The sequence below is a fragment of the Lolium perenne genome, chromosome 5 (genome assembly GCF_019359855.2).
Source record: "Lolium perenne isolate Kyuss_39 chromosome 5, Kyuss_2.0, whole genome shotgun sequence".
Taxonomy (NCBI): domain Eukaryota; kingdom Viridiplantae; phylum Streptophyta; class Magnoliopsida; order Poales; family Poaceae; genus Lolium; species Lolium perenne.
In genome coordinates, this window is record NC_067248.2 from 150,070,368 (window position 1) to 150,084,900 (window position 14,533).

Consider the following 14,533-nt stretch of genomic DNA (forward strand, 5'->3'; position numbering starts at 1 on the left):
GTCCGCTCGTTTAATCAAAGCTTCCAGGCCCTTCGGGGCCACTCCCTTTCAAAAAAAACCCAGTAAGCTCTTGTTTTCCAACTCTAGAACCTCGATACCTAAACCCTCTTAATCTTTTGGCTGACATATTATATTCCACTTTATCAATCTATTTTTTTTCTTATGCCCATCACTTGGAGAATTAAAAGAGGGAGAGAGGGGCAGGTGGGGGAGAAAGAGGCTCACGCGTGGGTCGGCGAAAATCTTCGTATTAGGGTCACTGGCGTCAAACGGCGGTAAAACTAATTAAACTATCCACACCAGTTAACCCTATAGCATATGCCGGCAGCAAATAATGAGGAGAGAAAATGTTTGGATGGTAGGTGAAAAATTATAAGAGAGGTAGGTGGGACAAAAGAGCCTGACGTGTGGGTCAGCAAAAATGTTTCTACATGGAGGTGTTGTGCCGTTCTTCTCGGCTCTGCATTGAAAGCGCCGAATGCAAACCGAGTAGCCGAATGAGAAACTCTACTGTAACGTGGTGGAAATGCTCTAACGTGGGGGATGCACGCATGTGACACAGGGCAGAGAATAATGAAGCCCGTGTATGAGACGACACGCGACTCGACCGAAGGAGAAGGACAGGTCACGTCATTCGCCAAAAAGGAAAAGTGCTAGCTAGCTAGCTAGCGAGCTGCCTTTGCCTTGTGAACAAGAAGAGGAGGCGAGGAAATGAAGCTAGATTGGTGATCAGCTGTGAGTCATGAGCTCGGTGGAGATGGGTGAGGAGCAAGACGAGATCGTCGACCAGGAGGCGGCGTCGGCATCCGCGAGCAGGCCGCAGCTGTCGTCGTCGTCGTCGTTGAGGGAGGCGCTCTCCTCCTCTTCATCCCTGTCCCTGAAGGAACAGCGGCACGACGAGGAGGAGGTCCAGCTCCAATGGGCGGCCATCGAGCGGCTGCCCACCTTGGACAGGCTCCACACCTCGCTGTCTCATCTCCACGCCAAGGCCAATGCGGCCGACGGCGGCGCTCGTCGGCTCGAGCCGGTGGACGTGCGGACCCTTGGGGCGGCCGAGCGGCGGGAGCTGGTGCACGCCCTCGTCGCCGACGACATCCACAAGGACAACCTCCGCCTGCTCCGGCGCCAGCGCCGCCGCATGGACAGGGTGGGCGTGCGCCAGCCCACGGTGGAGGTGCGGTGGCGGAACGTGCGCGTCGAGGCCGACTGCCAGGTCGTCGACGGCAAGCCGCTCCCCACGCTCCTCAACTCCGCCATCTCCACACTCTCTGTAAGTCATTCGCTCGTTATCGTTAGGGCATCCCACCGGTAGCCAGCCCACAAATACCAGCCTGCACCTGCAGCAGCGCAATCAATAGGATTTGGGGGGCGTCGATACTCGATACAACGTGCGAAGGTTTGGGGGTCTGCCGTCGTGTTGGGTTGTTTCGGGTTGCCGGTGGGATGCTCTTAACTCGCTACCAGCCCACTCTTCTGTTCTGTATGTTCGCTCAAATGCCACCACCGATATCTGCAGCTGTTCACCACCATGCTGGGATTCAAACGTAACCAAGAGAGGATCCACATCCTCAAAGATGTCACCGGCATTCTCAACCCCTCCAGGTAACCCACCTGCCTAGCCTCCTGCTAGATATCCATGGATCAGCAGCAGCAGCATCTGCCATTCCTCATCATCCGTATGCAACATGATCAATCTTTATGTACATGCAGGATGACCCTACTCCTTGGACCCCCAGGCTGCGGCAAAACCTCCCTCTTGCTAGCCCTTGCAGGAAAGCTCAATAGAAATCTCAAGGTATCCCCATCCCCATCTGGGAGAAACAGAGAAAATACAATTTTAGTACTTCATTAGATCGCATCCATATGACATGTATGCATGCATGCACAGGTAACAGGCGAAATTGAATACAACGGTGTCAAGCTGCAAGAGTTTGTTCCGGAGAAGACATCAGCTTACATTGGTCAGTATGATCTTCATGTCCCTGAGATGACTGTCAGGGAGACGCTCGACTTCTCTGCAAGATTCCAGGGCATTGGCAGCAGAGCAGGTAACTAAAGTTTCCCTTTCTTTGTTGGGCGCCGGTAAGGCGGTAACCAACAGTATTCTTTTTTTTGACCTGGACTACGGCGGGCTTACGCCAGCCTGAACACTTTATATCATCATACCAAGCATACAAGGTCTGTTACAAATATTTTGGAGGGCAGCGAGATAGAAAAAAGAAAGAAGCTCAGGGCCGGTAAGGCGGTAACCAACAGTATTCTAATAGAAGCAAATGCCAACAAGTCATAAGGACCTTGATTTACATGAAAATATAAATTTCCCATTCTCTCTAGTATTAAACCAAGTGCTCTAAATTTCTTGTACAAAACAGAAATCATGAAGGAAGTCATTAGAAGGGAGAAGGAGGCCGGTATCACCCCTGACCCCGGCATAGATACATACATGAAGGTAAATACTAACCCTTTTTGGTATTGATTCTGTAAATTTCCGAGTTTGTGAATCGGAACCCTTTTCTCTGATCACATTGAAACAAAACTGAAATCACAATCCTTTCTGCTAACATAATTTTTCTGTGGGGTTGTTTCCTGTTGGTTCTTAAAGAAAACAATGTGTTTACAGCCCAATTAATTTCAGCTGTGACAGTTAAAAACGGTATGCACTTTTTATAGGCTATATCTATGGAAGGTTTAGAAAGAAGCATACAGACAGACTACATTATGAAGGTAATTGATGTTAATAAAAAAAATCACTAGATTCAGCGCATAATATTTCTCCTGTGAGTAATCTCCTTCTTGCATCACAGATCTTGGGACTTGACACATGCGCTGATGTACTAGTGGGAGATGCCATGAGAAGAGGTATTTCAGGTGGTGAGAAGAAAAGACTAACCACAGGTGATTTTACAACATATACATTTGCAGGCTGGTTTTATACTATATCAATTATATTGTTGAAAAGAATATTTTTTCATAATAAATAAATAAATAATTGTTCAACTCGTTGATCAAAATTCCTTAACTGCATATTGGAACGTATACAGGTTTCAATTTCTTCGTCGACGTTTTCAGTATTCTTTTGTGGCCAACTAATATGAAAATCTTGTCACAACTGGGCTGACAACAGGGAAAGGGTAATTACACATTTCCATTGTGATGAAAGCATGCAAGCCACCCTGATGGACGAATCAGATTAGAATTATTCTCCTCTCCTTTTTTTAGAATATAGCTAGTCAAGTGATATATTCCGTTTGTCTAATCCTAAGCTTGATTATGTTCTATACAATATAAATAACATAAATTAATTTGATGCTGGATGCTTAATTTTCTTTACTTGTAAAAATGTCTTACAATCAGGAGAGATGATAGTAGGGCCCTCAAAAGCGCTCTTCATGGATGAAATATCGACTGGGCTGGACAGTTCAACCACCTTCCAAATTGTTTCTTGCCTCCAACATCTAGCTCATATATCAGAGTCTACCATACTGGTCTCACTCCTTCAACCAGAACCAGAGACTTATGACCTTTTTGATGACATTATCTTGATGGCTGAAGGACAAATCGTTTACCATGGTCCTAAGGATTGCATTATGAGTTTCTTTGAATCGTGTGGATTTAAGTGTCCCGAAAGAAAAGGGAGCGCTGACTTTCTTCAAGAGGTATTTAACAAAATATTTAATTTACCTAGTCTGACTGATTACTGAATTCCTTATGTAAAAAAAAGCACCAATAGCATCTAGGAGTTCATGTAAGGCATGGTGGCATGTATGATGACCTGGTCGAGAGAGTACGAAACATCGGTGTAAAAGATTGAGTGGGATGGTTATAGTAAGGGGCGAACCAAGTGCTTGCGCGAAGAAGCGAATCAATCAGAATGGAGACAAGGAAAGGAGGAGAGGCGAAACTCAACAAAAAACTCTGTTAGCATTTCGTGCAGTAAGCCATATAAGGAAAAAACTACACTACACATGGAACCTGCACTTCACCTAAACATCAATACATGCTGCACCAGATGTTCAAATGTGTGCCTCTCTAGTTCTTGTGGAATTTAATCAGATCTTTCTGTCAGTGAAATGAGGCAGAATCCCAATCTAGAATGTCAAATTTTGTTTGCCACAGGCACATCATTTGGTGAATATAAAATAACAGAGGTGGACATTTTATGTTTCTAGAGAAAATATAATTCTCGTATAGAGATATGTTTTGAGTTTCAACATTTGTGCAGCAAATTAGGAGTGACACCAATAATTTTGATGCATATTCAATAAAAATAAATGTCGTTAGTATGAAGTAACTGGGTGTAAATTGTGATAACCTGAATACCTGAGTTTGTCATGCTTATTAGTACACTTGCTTACCATCATAAGGTAGTTCACTCTTCAAAACTTGTGTATATATAGGTCTTGTCAAAAAAGGATCAACAGCAATACTGGAGCCGTACGGAAGAAAGATATAATTTTGTTACCGTTGACCAATTCTGTGACAAGTTCAAAGCATCCCCAAGTGGTCAGAATCTTGTGGAGGAGCTTTTGAAGCCGTATGACGAATCAAAAGGGCATAAGGATGCCCTGTCCTTCAACATCTACTCATTATCCAAGATGGATCTTCTCAAGGCATGTTTTGCACGGGAGCTCCTCCTTATGAAAAGGAATGCCTTCCTCCATATAACAAAAATCATTCAAGTGAGCAAGTAAAGCTATGTTTTGGAGAAAATTGTGGTTAATGCATTGAGATTCTTTGCCTAGTTTTTGAGTGATGTACCAAATATCACAAGCTAAGTGTTTACCAGTGCAAGTTGAGTTTTATTCTGTAGTCACACAATCTTCATAGTACAAGCATTATCCTCACTATTAGTCAGGACAGAGATAAGCAAGACCTAGTTAGAAGCAGTACGGTACTGCGGTGTAAGAAAGTTGTTGTGTTACTTTGGAGGTCTCTATAAAGCCTTATTACTAAATTGAGATCCTTAAACTTGTATCATCACAAGTTATATTTACATCTACATTTGAATCCATTTCGGAAAAAAAAAAACGGCATTTAAATATCTTTCAACTTTGAAGCGAACTGCAGCATTTACATAGTACATTTAAGGGAAATGTTGATGTTGCATATCGCTTTAGGTGTGCTTAAATGTGAAATATAGTAGGGAATAGCGACTGGATGTACTTAACACACTGTACATTGATTTGTGGCCATTTGGCAGTAGTTTCTTCTACACATTAGGAACATTGAACTCCCGGACTATATAGAAGTCTACAGTGGGAACTGGCCGAGAATGTCAGCATCTTAATGTACATTCAGTTCCTACTCAGTGTGCAGTTCGTCGACTTCAATGCTTGTGTGCTTTTATATACAGTACCCCTGGCTTCAATTCGAGTACCACTGCTATAGTGTATTTGGTTAAATCATTTCTTACAGTTTTCATTATAAAATTTATTGAGTTTACAGTGATGTTGCATTTTTCTCAACATGACCACCATAAGTTAACATACTGGAGTGCATACTTTCGCTGCAGATTGGACTACTTGCTGTTATTACTGGGACAGTATTTCTGCGCACACATATGGGAGTTGACAGGGTTCATGCTAACTATTACATGGGTTCAATCTTTTATGCGCTCCTGCTTCTGGTGATGAATGGATTCCCTGAACTGGCTATGGCAGTTAGCAAACTCCCGGTCTTCTACAAACAGCGAGACTACTACTTCTATCCGGCATGGGCTTATGCAATACCATCTTTTATCTTAAAGATTCCAGTCTCTTTAGTTGAGTCAGTAGCTTGGACATCAATATCCTACTTCCTGATTGGCTATACTCCGGAAGCATCTAGGTAAAATTAGGACGAACTAGAAAATTCAACTACAGAAACACTTTGCTTATCATTGAGGAATTACCACCATGACCCTGAATCATTGAGAGTATTATCACCTGAGTGAAAAATAAAACTACCCTGCAAAGAAATAGAGTACAAAAGTATAACATTATTTATACAGGTTCCTTATTTATGACTATCTTTACTTCTCTTTTAGAATTTCTTCCTACAAAACCTAATTATTTAGATGTAATACGTTGTGTTAACATGCATGATTCTTGTGTTTAGATTTTTCCGTCAGCTCCTAGTCCTCTTCCTGATCCACACAGGAGCATTATCAATGTTTCGATGTGTCGCCTCATACTGTCAAACAATGGTGGCTGGTACAGTCGGTGGTACACTGGCAATTCAGGTCATCCTTCTGCTTGGGGGTTTCATAATTCCTCGCCGTAAGACACTCCTTTTTTTCTCATAAATTTCATATTTCTAATAGAGAGGAGTCCTAGTTTCTGGAAACACTATGTTGTACTCAATGATTAAGCAAGCATTGCTAACATTTTCAGTGGCATATTGCTACAGCATTTCTGCCTAATTGGCTAAAATGGGGATTTTGGCTCTCCCCATTGTCTTATGCTGAGATAGGCTTAACTGGAAATGAGTTTTTGGCACCAAGATGGTTGGAGGTACACTTTGGCATACCAAGTCTGAACTAATTACAAAGATATGTACTCTCAAGCTACTCTAAAATTTCTGTGTTGATAGATCACGGTATCTGGTGCAACACTTGGAAGGAGGATACTAATGGGTCAAGGGCTAGACTTCCCCAGCTACTTCTACTGGATCTCAGTCGGAGCACTCGTTGGGTTTATTTTGTTGTTTAATGTATGCTTTGCCACCGGCCTGACTATTAAAAACCGTAAGTAACACAAGGCTGAAAATTTTCATTAAACTAAACTTCAATATTTAACTTTTCTAGTTTAATAGCATCACATGAATAGCAAACTCAATCAAGCATATGCTGGAGAAAAAATAACATCTGAAGTGGAGCAAAAATAGTTCCATTCAGAAGAACATGTTTCCTCTGTTCTTACCTCCTATGAGCCTCTCAGTTCCAGGAACTTCTCAAGCTATTATCTCTCGCAAAAAGCCTACCACATTTGACAGAAGAGACCAAGGTATGCCGATGGATACAAAAAATGGGATGCCTAAGTTACAAGCAGAAACTGATTTGACAGCTCATAGGACCGGTTAGTAACATGACACAACTAAATGCAACTCAAACTGTCAATGGTATATAATTAAGAGTTGACTGATCGATAATTAAATATTGAGCAGGGAGGATGGTATTGCCTTTCACATCCCTTACAATATCATTCCAGGATGTCAACTACTATGTAGACACCCCTGTGGTAATTCTCATGTAGCTTCAACATCTAAGAACACATGACCGGAGAGCTTGCCATACCAATAACTACGTATTTCCCTGTTGCAGGAAATGAAGGAGCATGGTTACATAGAAAGTAAACTACAACTACTCCACAATCTCACAGGAGCATTCCAGCCAGGGGTTCTCTCGGCACTCATGGGAGTTACTGGAGCTGGAAAAACAACACTCCTTGATGTTCTTTCTGGAAGGAAAACAGGCGGTGTTATTGAAGGAGATATAAGAATAGGAGGTTATCCGAAAGTGCAGCAGACTTTTGCTAGAATATCAGGCTACTGTGAACAAACTGATGTTCATTCTCCACAAATCACAGTGGGGGAGTCAGTTGCATATTCAGCTTCATTGCGCCTTCCGCCAGAAATTGATTCAAAAACAAGAAATGTGAGCTATATTTGCTACTATAAGGGAAAAAAGACATACTCAAATCTATACAAAAAAAAAAAGTTTAGTGTATATGGTTTTTATACTTGTATCCTAGGTGCTGGGAACAACTTTCATGAAACTGTCAGCTCACCGCATTTCTTTCCCTCGCAGGAATTTGTCAATGAAGTCCTTGAAACAATTGAGCTGGACGAAATTAGAGATTCTTTGGTTGGAGTACCTGGTGTAAATGGTCTATCAACAGAGCAACGGAAACGGCTCACTATTGCAGTCGAGCTCGTGTCTAATCCTTCAATCATATTCATGGATGAGCCAACATCAGGTTTGGATGCAAGGGCAGCTGCCATCGTCATGCGTGCAGTGAAGAACGTTGCAGACGCAGGCCGAACAGTTCTGTGCACCATTCACCAACCAAGTACTGAGATATTTGAGGCATTTGATGAGGTAACTTTACATATATAGCCTTCTCCAAGATTCCATCTCTCAGCCTCCAAAATATATGCTTATTAATGGTAGTTTTCAAGTGCAAGAAATCTAGCGTAGATTCATCGTATATGTAGTTTTATAAGGTGATTATTTCAGATAAGGATATCAAAAATCAGCTTTCAGAGACTGAGCGCCTGCTTGCGTGGCTAGCTCTGCCATCTTGCAGGCAGCCGGCCTAGGTTCGACTCCCAAGGGAATCAAATTCTGTGTGTCTCACCCTTCTAATTAAAAAAACCGTGGGGCTCCTCCGCTGGGTTCAAAAAAAAAAAGCTTCGATCCAATCAAAACATGAATAACCAAGTGTTACAACTTCATCCTGAAATTATTATGAAGCATTTGTTCGCCTTCCTGGAACAATTGGAAGTAGCAGGTGCTAGCTTAATTATCAGACAGGGAATAAATTGCATGCTATCTCCGACTGAACCGTGAGATTAGTACATATATAGATGAACCCTCCTGCTAGGTAGGTTGCTAATGTTCTGATTCTTGTCCCAGTCAGCCCATAAAAGCCCTGCAGGGAATCATCTATTAAACCTTAGGCACCAAGCATATATGTCTGTAAGAGTAGAACGGCTTGGTCGCACCAGACATTGTAACAGTTTAATATGTTGATTAACAAAAAATTATCAGCTTGAAAAAAAAATCTTTTGCGGTTTTTCCACTGTATAAGAATCTTCTTTATTTCATTTTCCTTGGTAAACACAAACTATATGGTTAATCTTCCTTCTCAGGACTACACATGATCCGAGCAAAATGGTGAGCGTGCTTTATCTACCAGAACTGAAAGTTTCCAAACCATATTAACTGGCTACTTAAAGAACCCCAAACTAAGTCCAATACAGAGTCTGCCTCAAACTAATTGTTCAAGAAGCTAACAGTGAAATTACTGGAATTTTTATAACAAAGTACGGGGCCTCTGTTATATTATGAAAACAATGTTAAAATGAGCTGACACGTTCATTCATTGGGGCAGAAATTCCCAGATTAACTGGAGAAAAAATAAAAATATCTACTCCGGTTATCTTTGTATGATTTAAACTATAACTGTGATGATCAATTAGATGTATGTGAGAACACCTTCATATATATCCATTTATAAATATCAAAATTCTATAACAAGCACAACCATATTTTTAATATTTATGTGTGCATTTTCTAATGTTTAAGTATAACTGTCCAATCATGTGAGTGATTAAGCTAGTTCAATGTAATATACTGTACATTATTGATCATTAATTCCTTCAACAATACAATTTATATGGAAGTTAAGTAACATATTTACTAATTAGATTATAATATATATGCAGTTACTGCTGATGAAAAGAGGTGGAAAGTTGATTTATGCTGGGCCACTTGGACACCTTTCGTGTGAGGTCATCCATTATTTCCAGGTAATCAGTAATCCTAACTCGCCCTTACAAAAAAAGTTCTAAGTAAATGCACTTAGGATATAAGTCAATTTAAACCTACCGACAGTAAACAAAACTTAACAAGATTTTTTTTCCACCCTTAGTAGTATTTTGAAGAAGTTATGTATTTGCATTTTGCAATGAACATAGCACATGAAGTCGCCAGCAATATTAATCATAGTTTCACTCCTTTTTAATTAGAGAAGGCTATACTCAATTCACCATCACCTGACTTTTCTCCCCAATTGTTGTTTTCCTATGTTACATGTACTAGTGAAATAATTTCTCTTCTTTTCTAGGCAATACCTGGGGTGCCCAGGATCAAGGACAATTACAACCCATCAACATGGATGTTTGAAGTTACTTCTACATCTATGGAAGTTCAACTGGGAGTAGATTTTGCACAACTGTACAGGGAATCATCAATGTGCAAGTAAGTCTCGAAGAAACAGCACAGTTAGCTCTAGTGCCTTAACATTCTTAATAATCTACACAGCAACTTATGGAAAGTTGAATTTCAAATCGACTGTAATGCTTTCAGCCTTCCACAATACTTGTGAAAAACAGAAAACGGGCATGGATAACCAGACCTAACAGAGCTCTCACTTAGTATTTATATTAACCCTAACAAAATATCCATGCTAATCAGTATGTAAATTTAATGATCAAAGGGACAAGGACATACTGGTAAAGCACTTGAGCATACCAGTTCCAGGTACAAGTGACCTCCATTTCGCAACACCGTTCCCACAGAAGTTTTGGGCGCAATTCAAAGCTTGCCTCTGGAAGCAGTCTTTGTCATATTGGAGAACCCCTTCCTACATCCTGGTGCGAATGGCGTTCGTAACAGTCACATGCATTTCCTTTGGTGTATTATTCTGGCAGCAAGGAAACATCAACCACATGTATGTAAGCCATCTCTTAATTACGTATCTTACCTGATGCACATACACAGTAGCAGGATGTGATTAAAGTTGCTTGTTTTGTTGGAGGGTAGAAATGACCAGCAGGGTTTGTTTACCATATTGGGGTGCATGTATGGAATCGCTGTGTTCGCCGGCATCAACAACTGCCAATCAGTGATGCCATTTGTATCTGTTGAGCGCTCCGTCGTGTATAGGGAAAGGTTTGCGGGGATGTACTCACCTTGGGCCTACTCCTTTGCTCAGGTCCTATGAACCGCATGCATATTACTAGTTTCAGAATTCAGACAGTACAATATATTGTTGCTATGCACAGACATTGACTTGCCTTTTTTGGGTGGAAAGGTGGCCATGGAGATACCTTATGTGCTGGTGCAGGTACTGCTGTTCATGGTGATATCATACCCGATGGTAGGGTACACGTGGACACCAGCGAAGTCCCTTTGGTTCATGTATACCATGTCTTGCACGCTGCTCTACTTCCTCTACCTGGGAATGATGATGGTGTCACTCACCCCCAACATCCAAGTCGCATCCATACTTGCATCCATGTTCTACACCCTACAAAACCTCATGTGTGGCTTCATCATTCCAGCACCAGTAAGTCAAGTCATCTTTACTCTAATAATATATATAGCATTATATTTAGAGATCAAAAGGATGGTACGTACTTTACGAGAACTCATAAACATATGGCATGCAGCAAATACCGAGATGGTGGATATGGCTCTACTACATCTCTCCAATGTCATGGACGCTCAACGTCTTCTTCACCGCACAGTTTGGTGACGCCACCGACAGAATGGTGGTGGTATTTGGAGAGACCAAATCCATCGCAGTGTTCATGAGGGACCACTTTGGTTATCGGCGTGACCTGCTTTCACTGTCAGCCATAGCTTTGGCGGCATTCCCCATCCTCTTTGCCGTCCTCTTTGGATACAACATCTCAAAGATCAATTTCCAAAGGCGGTAGAGTGAATATAGTGGGCAACACGACATGTGAGCTTGGATATCTGGCCTGATAAGTAAGTTAGCCGCATGATCCGTACCTAGCTGAATCAATGGAGAAATGTCCCAATGTTCAATTTCTTGTGCTCATACAGCCGCGCGACGCCGATAACTTGCGGGGCCGTAGGAGGATGTGCTGTCTAAAGCCGAATCGTGCGGCTTTTGGAAAGATGCGGACCGAGGCCTGCTCGGTTGGTAATTTTTTTTTCTTTCGGTGGTCAGCTTAGGCCTTTCACAATACGTTGTATCTTAGCGCGCCATCCTAGGTAGCGATATATTGTACAAAGAAACAATCTCTACAATTCAATGATTGTTTCTTAAGAGTTGTATCTAAATTTAATGATTTTAGGCTAATGCATGTATGTGATTGGACTTGCAATACTTTTTCACAATCATGTGCCAGTGGTGATCTTTGCTCTCATTGCATATTCCTATATTTGCTTGCTTATTTTCATGGGGCAACTCAATTTTCATCAAAGGAGATAAAGGGAGCGACATATTTCAGTATGGGCTACTATGTCATATTTGTACGGCCCTGGCCGCATGGCTTGATGCGATAGCATTGTGTCTGTGTGGGGACCTTTGCTTGTTGAGCATCAAAATCATAGTCTACTTTCGCAAAATTATAGCCTACCTGGAGGGCCTGCTGCCAATTCTTGGTCGCGATGCGGTCGGCCCCGCGCGAGGGCCTCCTTGACGGTGCAGGCCAGCGCCTTCGCGTCGGCGTGCGCGTCCGCCGCTTCTTGGCGTTCTTGATAGGGACTGGGGCCGCGAGCGCCACCCTTCCTCCTGGACCGGACGTCCCTGAGAAATGCCCCGATTTCTAGTGCCTCTGGTGACCTGACCCATCTCTCAGGCACGGACGGTAGAGAGTTGGGGGACCGGTGGGCGTTCAGTTCTCCGGCGGTGCGTGGGAGAGGAAAGGGGACTGCAGTGGGAAGGAGAACTCGCCGGCCTTCAAGCGCCGGCGGCGAGTATGAGTGTCGGAGGCGGTCGGGGGAATCTGTCGCCCCGCGCACCATTGGATGAGGCCCTCCCGTCCGTTGGATCCTTCCATCTTTTTTCTCTGGAACGCATATTATGGTCACAAACTCCAGAAAGATCTTTGACACGTGGGCACACCATTGCTCTCTCCACTTTCAGATTTTTAAAAAAATTAAAATCTCATGTTTCTAAGTTTTCAAAAATTATGGCCTTAAATATATAGATAGATATATACGGGTGGAGTGTATGCAAAAAAGTTCTGTTAAAACGTACTTTGTAGTTTGATTAATATAAAAAAGATAAATTTCTGACAGTAAATAGTATTACAATAGTGTATCTTTTGTCAAAATTTTGTTTTTAATTTTCCAAAATTTAATGTATTTTTTCGGGACTTTTTTGCATACACTTCTCATGTACATATCTATGTACATATTTAACGCCATAATTTTTTGAAAACATAAAAGTGTAAAGTTTTAAATTTTTAAAAAAATTGAAAGTGAAGGGAGCACTAATGGCCATGTGCACCAAATCCATGTCCCATAAACTCACAATCTTTCCGGCCTGAGCCACATGGGCACCGGTGCTCCTGAATTTTGAAAATCATATTTCTTTGACTCTAAAAATTTTGAGATTTAGTATGCACATACATATAAACATTTTAAAGATATGGTGAAAAATTGGAGAAAAATATGTTGTACTTGTAGGATAACGTTGCATAGAAAACAAAAAATTTCCTACCGCGTACACGAAATCCAAGCCAAGATGCAATCTAGAAGACGGTAGCAACGAGGGGATTATCGAGTCTCACCCTTGAAGAGATTCCAAAGCCTACAAGATGAGGCTCTTGTTGCTGCGGTAGACGTTCACTTGCCGCTTGCAAAAGCGCGTAGAAGATCTTGATCACGGCGCCACGAACGGGCAGCACCTCCGTACTCGGTCACACGTTCGGTTGTTGATGAAGACGACGTCCACCTCCCCGTTCCAGCGGGCAGCGGAAGTAGTAGCTCCTCTTGAATCCGACAGCACGACGGCGTGGTGTCGGTGGCGGTGGATAATCCCGGCGGAGCTTCGCTAAGCGTGCGGGGAAGAAGGAGGAGTGGGGCGGCTAGGGTTTGGGGAGAGGGGGTGGCCGGCCTCCAAGGGGTGCGGCCAAGGTGGTGGCTTTGGTGTGGCCGGCCCCCTCCCCTATGCCCCTCATTATATAGGTGGAACCCCAAGTGTTGGACTACAAGTCTTCGAATAAGACCCGAACCCAAAACCTTCCATGTTGTAGGGAAACCTACTCAAGGTGGGACTCCCACCCAAGTGGGATTCCCACCCTTCCATGTGGGGGGGTGGCCGGCCCCTATGGTGGAGTTCACTTGGGACTCCACCCCTCTAGGGTTGGCCGGCCATGGGTGGTGGAGTCCCTTCGGGACTCCGCCTTCCAAAGTGATTTCTTCCGGACTTTTCTAGAACCTTCTAGAACCTTCCATAAATGCACCAGATCATTTTCAAACACATAAAATGACATCCTATATATGAATCTTATTCTCCGGACCATTCCGGAACTCCTCGTGATGTCCGGGATCTCATCCGGGACTCCGAACAAATATTCGAACTCCATTCCATATTCAAGTTCTACCATTTCAACATCCAACTTTAAGTGTGTCACCCTACGGTTCGCGAACTATGCGGACATGGTTGAGTACTCACTCCGGCCAATAACCAATAGCGGGATCTGGAGATCCATAATGGCTCCCACATATTCAACGATGACTTAGTGATCGAATGAACCATTCACATACGATACCAATTCCCTTTGTCACGCGATATTTTACTTGTCCGAGGTTTGATCATCGGTATCACTCTATACCTTGTTCAACCTCGTCTCCTGACAAGTACTCTTTACTCCTACCGTGGTATGTGGTCTCTTATGAACTTATTCATATGCTTGCAAGACATTAGACGACATTCCACCGAGAGGGCCCAGAGTATATCTATCCGTCATCGGGATGGACAAATCCCACTGTTGATCCATATGCCTCAACTCATACTTTCCGGATACTTAATCCCACCTTTATAACCACCCATTTACGCAGTGGCGTTTG

At 42.7% G+C, this 14,533-nt stretch overlaps 1 protein-coding gene across 3 annotated transcripts; it reads left to right on the plus strand.

Annotated features, from left to right (window-relative positions):
• Positions 1–575: 575 nt before the first annotated feature.
• On the plus strand, positions 576–11,838 carry LOC127300231 (ABC transporter G family member 41). Of its 3 annotated transcripts, none has more exons than XM_051330319.2 (23): positions 576–1,270; positions 1,517–1,602; positions 1,711–1,795; positions 1,889–2,048; positions 2,373–2,449; positions 2,671–2,724; positions 2,805–2,895; positions 3,355–3,656; positions 4,398–4,610; positions 5,513–5,826; positions 6,097–6,257; positions 6,388–6,491; positions 6,571–6,724; positions 6,918–7,055; positions 7,144–7,217; positions 7,301–7,633; positions 7,787–8,077; positions 9,427–9,510; positions 9,828–9,961; positions 10,200–10,433; positions 10,526–10,697; positions 10,797–11,051; positions 11,155–11,838. In XM_051330319.2, the coding sequence occupies exons 1-23, from the start codon at positions 743–745 to the stop codon at positions 11,422–11,424; spliced, it is 4,314 nt and encodes a 1,437-aa protein (XP_051186279.1). In that variant the 5' UTR covers positions 576–742; the 3' UTR covers positions 11,425–11,838. The 3 variants fall into 3 exon arrangements, 2 of the variants coding, with proteins under 2 accessions (XP_051186279.1, XP_051186278.1); XM_051330318.2 differs by having other exon boundaries at positions 577–1,270; positions 4,398–4,679; XR_007850991.1 differs by lacking the exons at positions 576–1,270; positions 1,517–1,602; positions 1,711–1,795 and having other exon boundaries at positions 1,862–2,048; positions 4,398–4,679; positions 11,155–11,476; positions 11,555–11,838.
• The last annotated feature ends 2,695 nt before the right edge of the window (positions 11,839–14,533 follow it).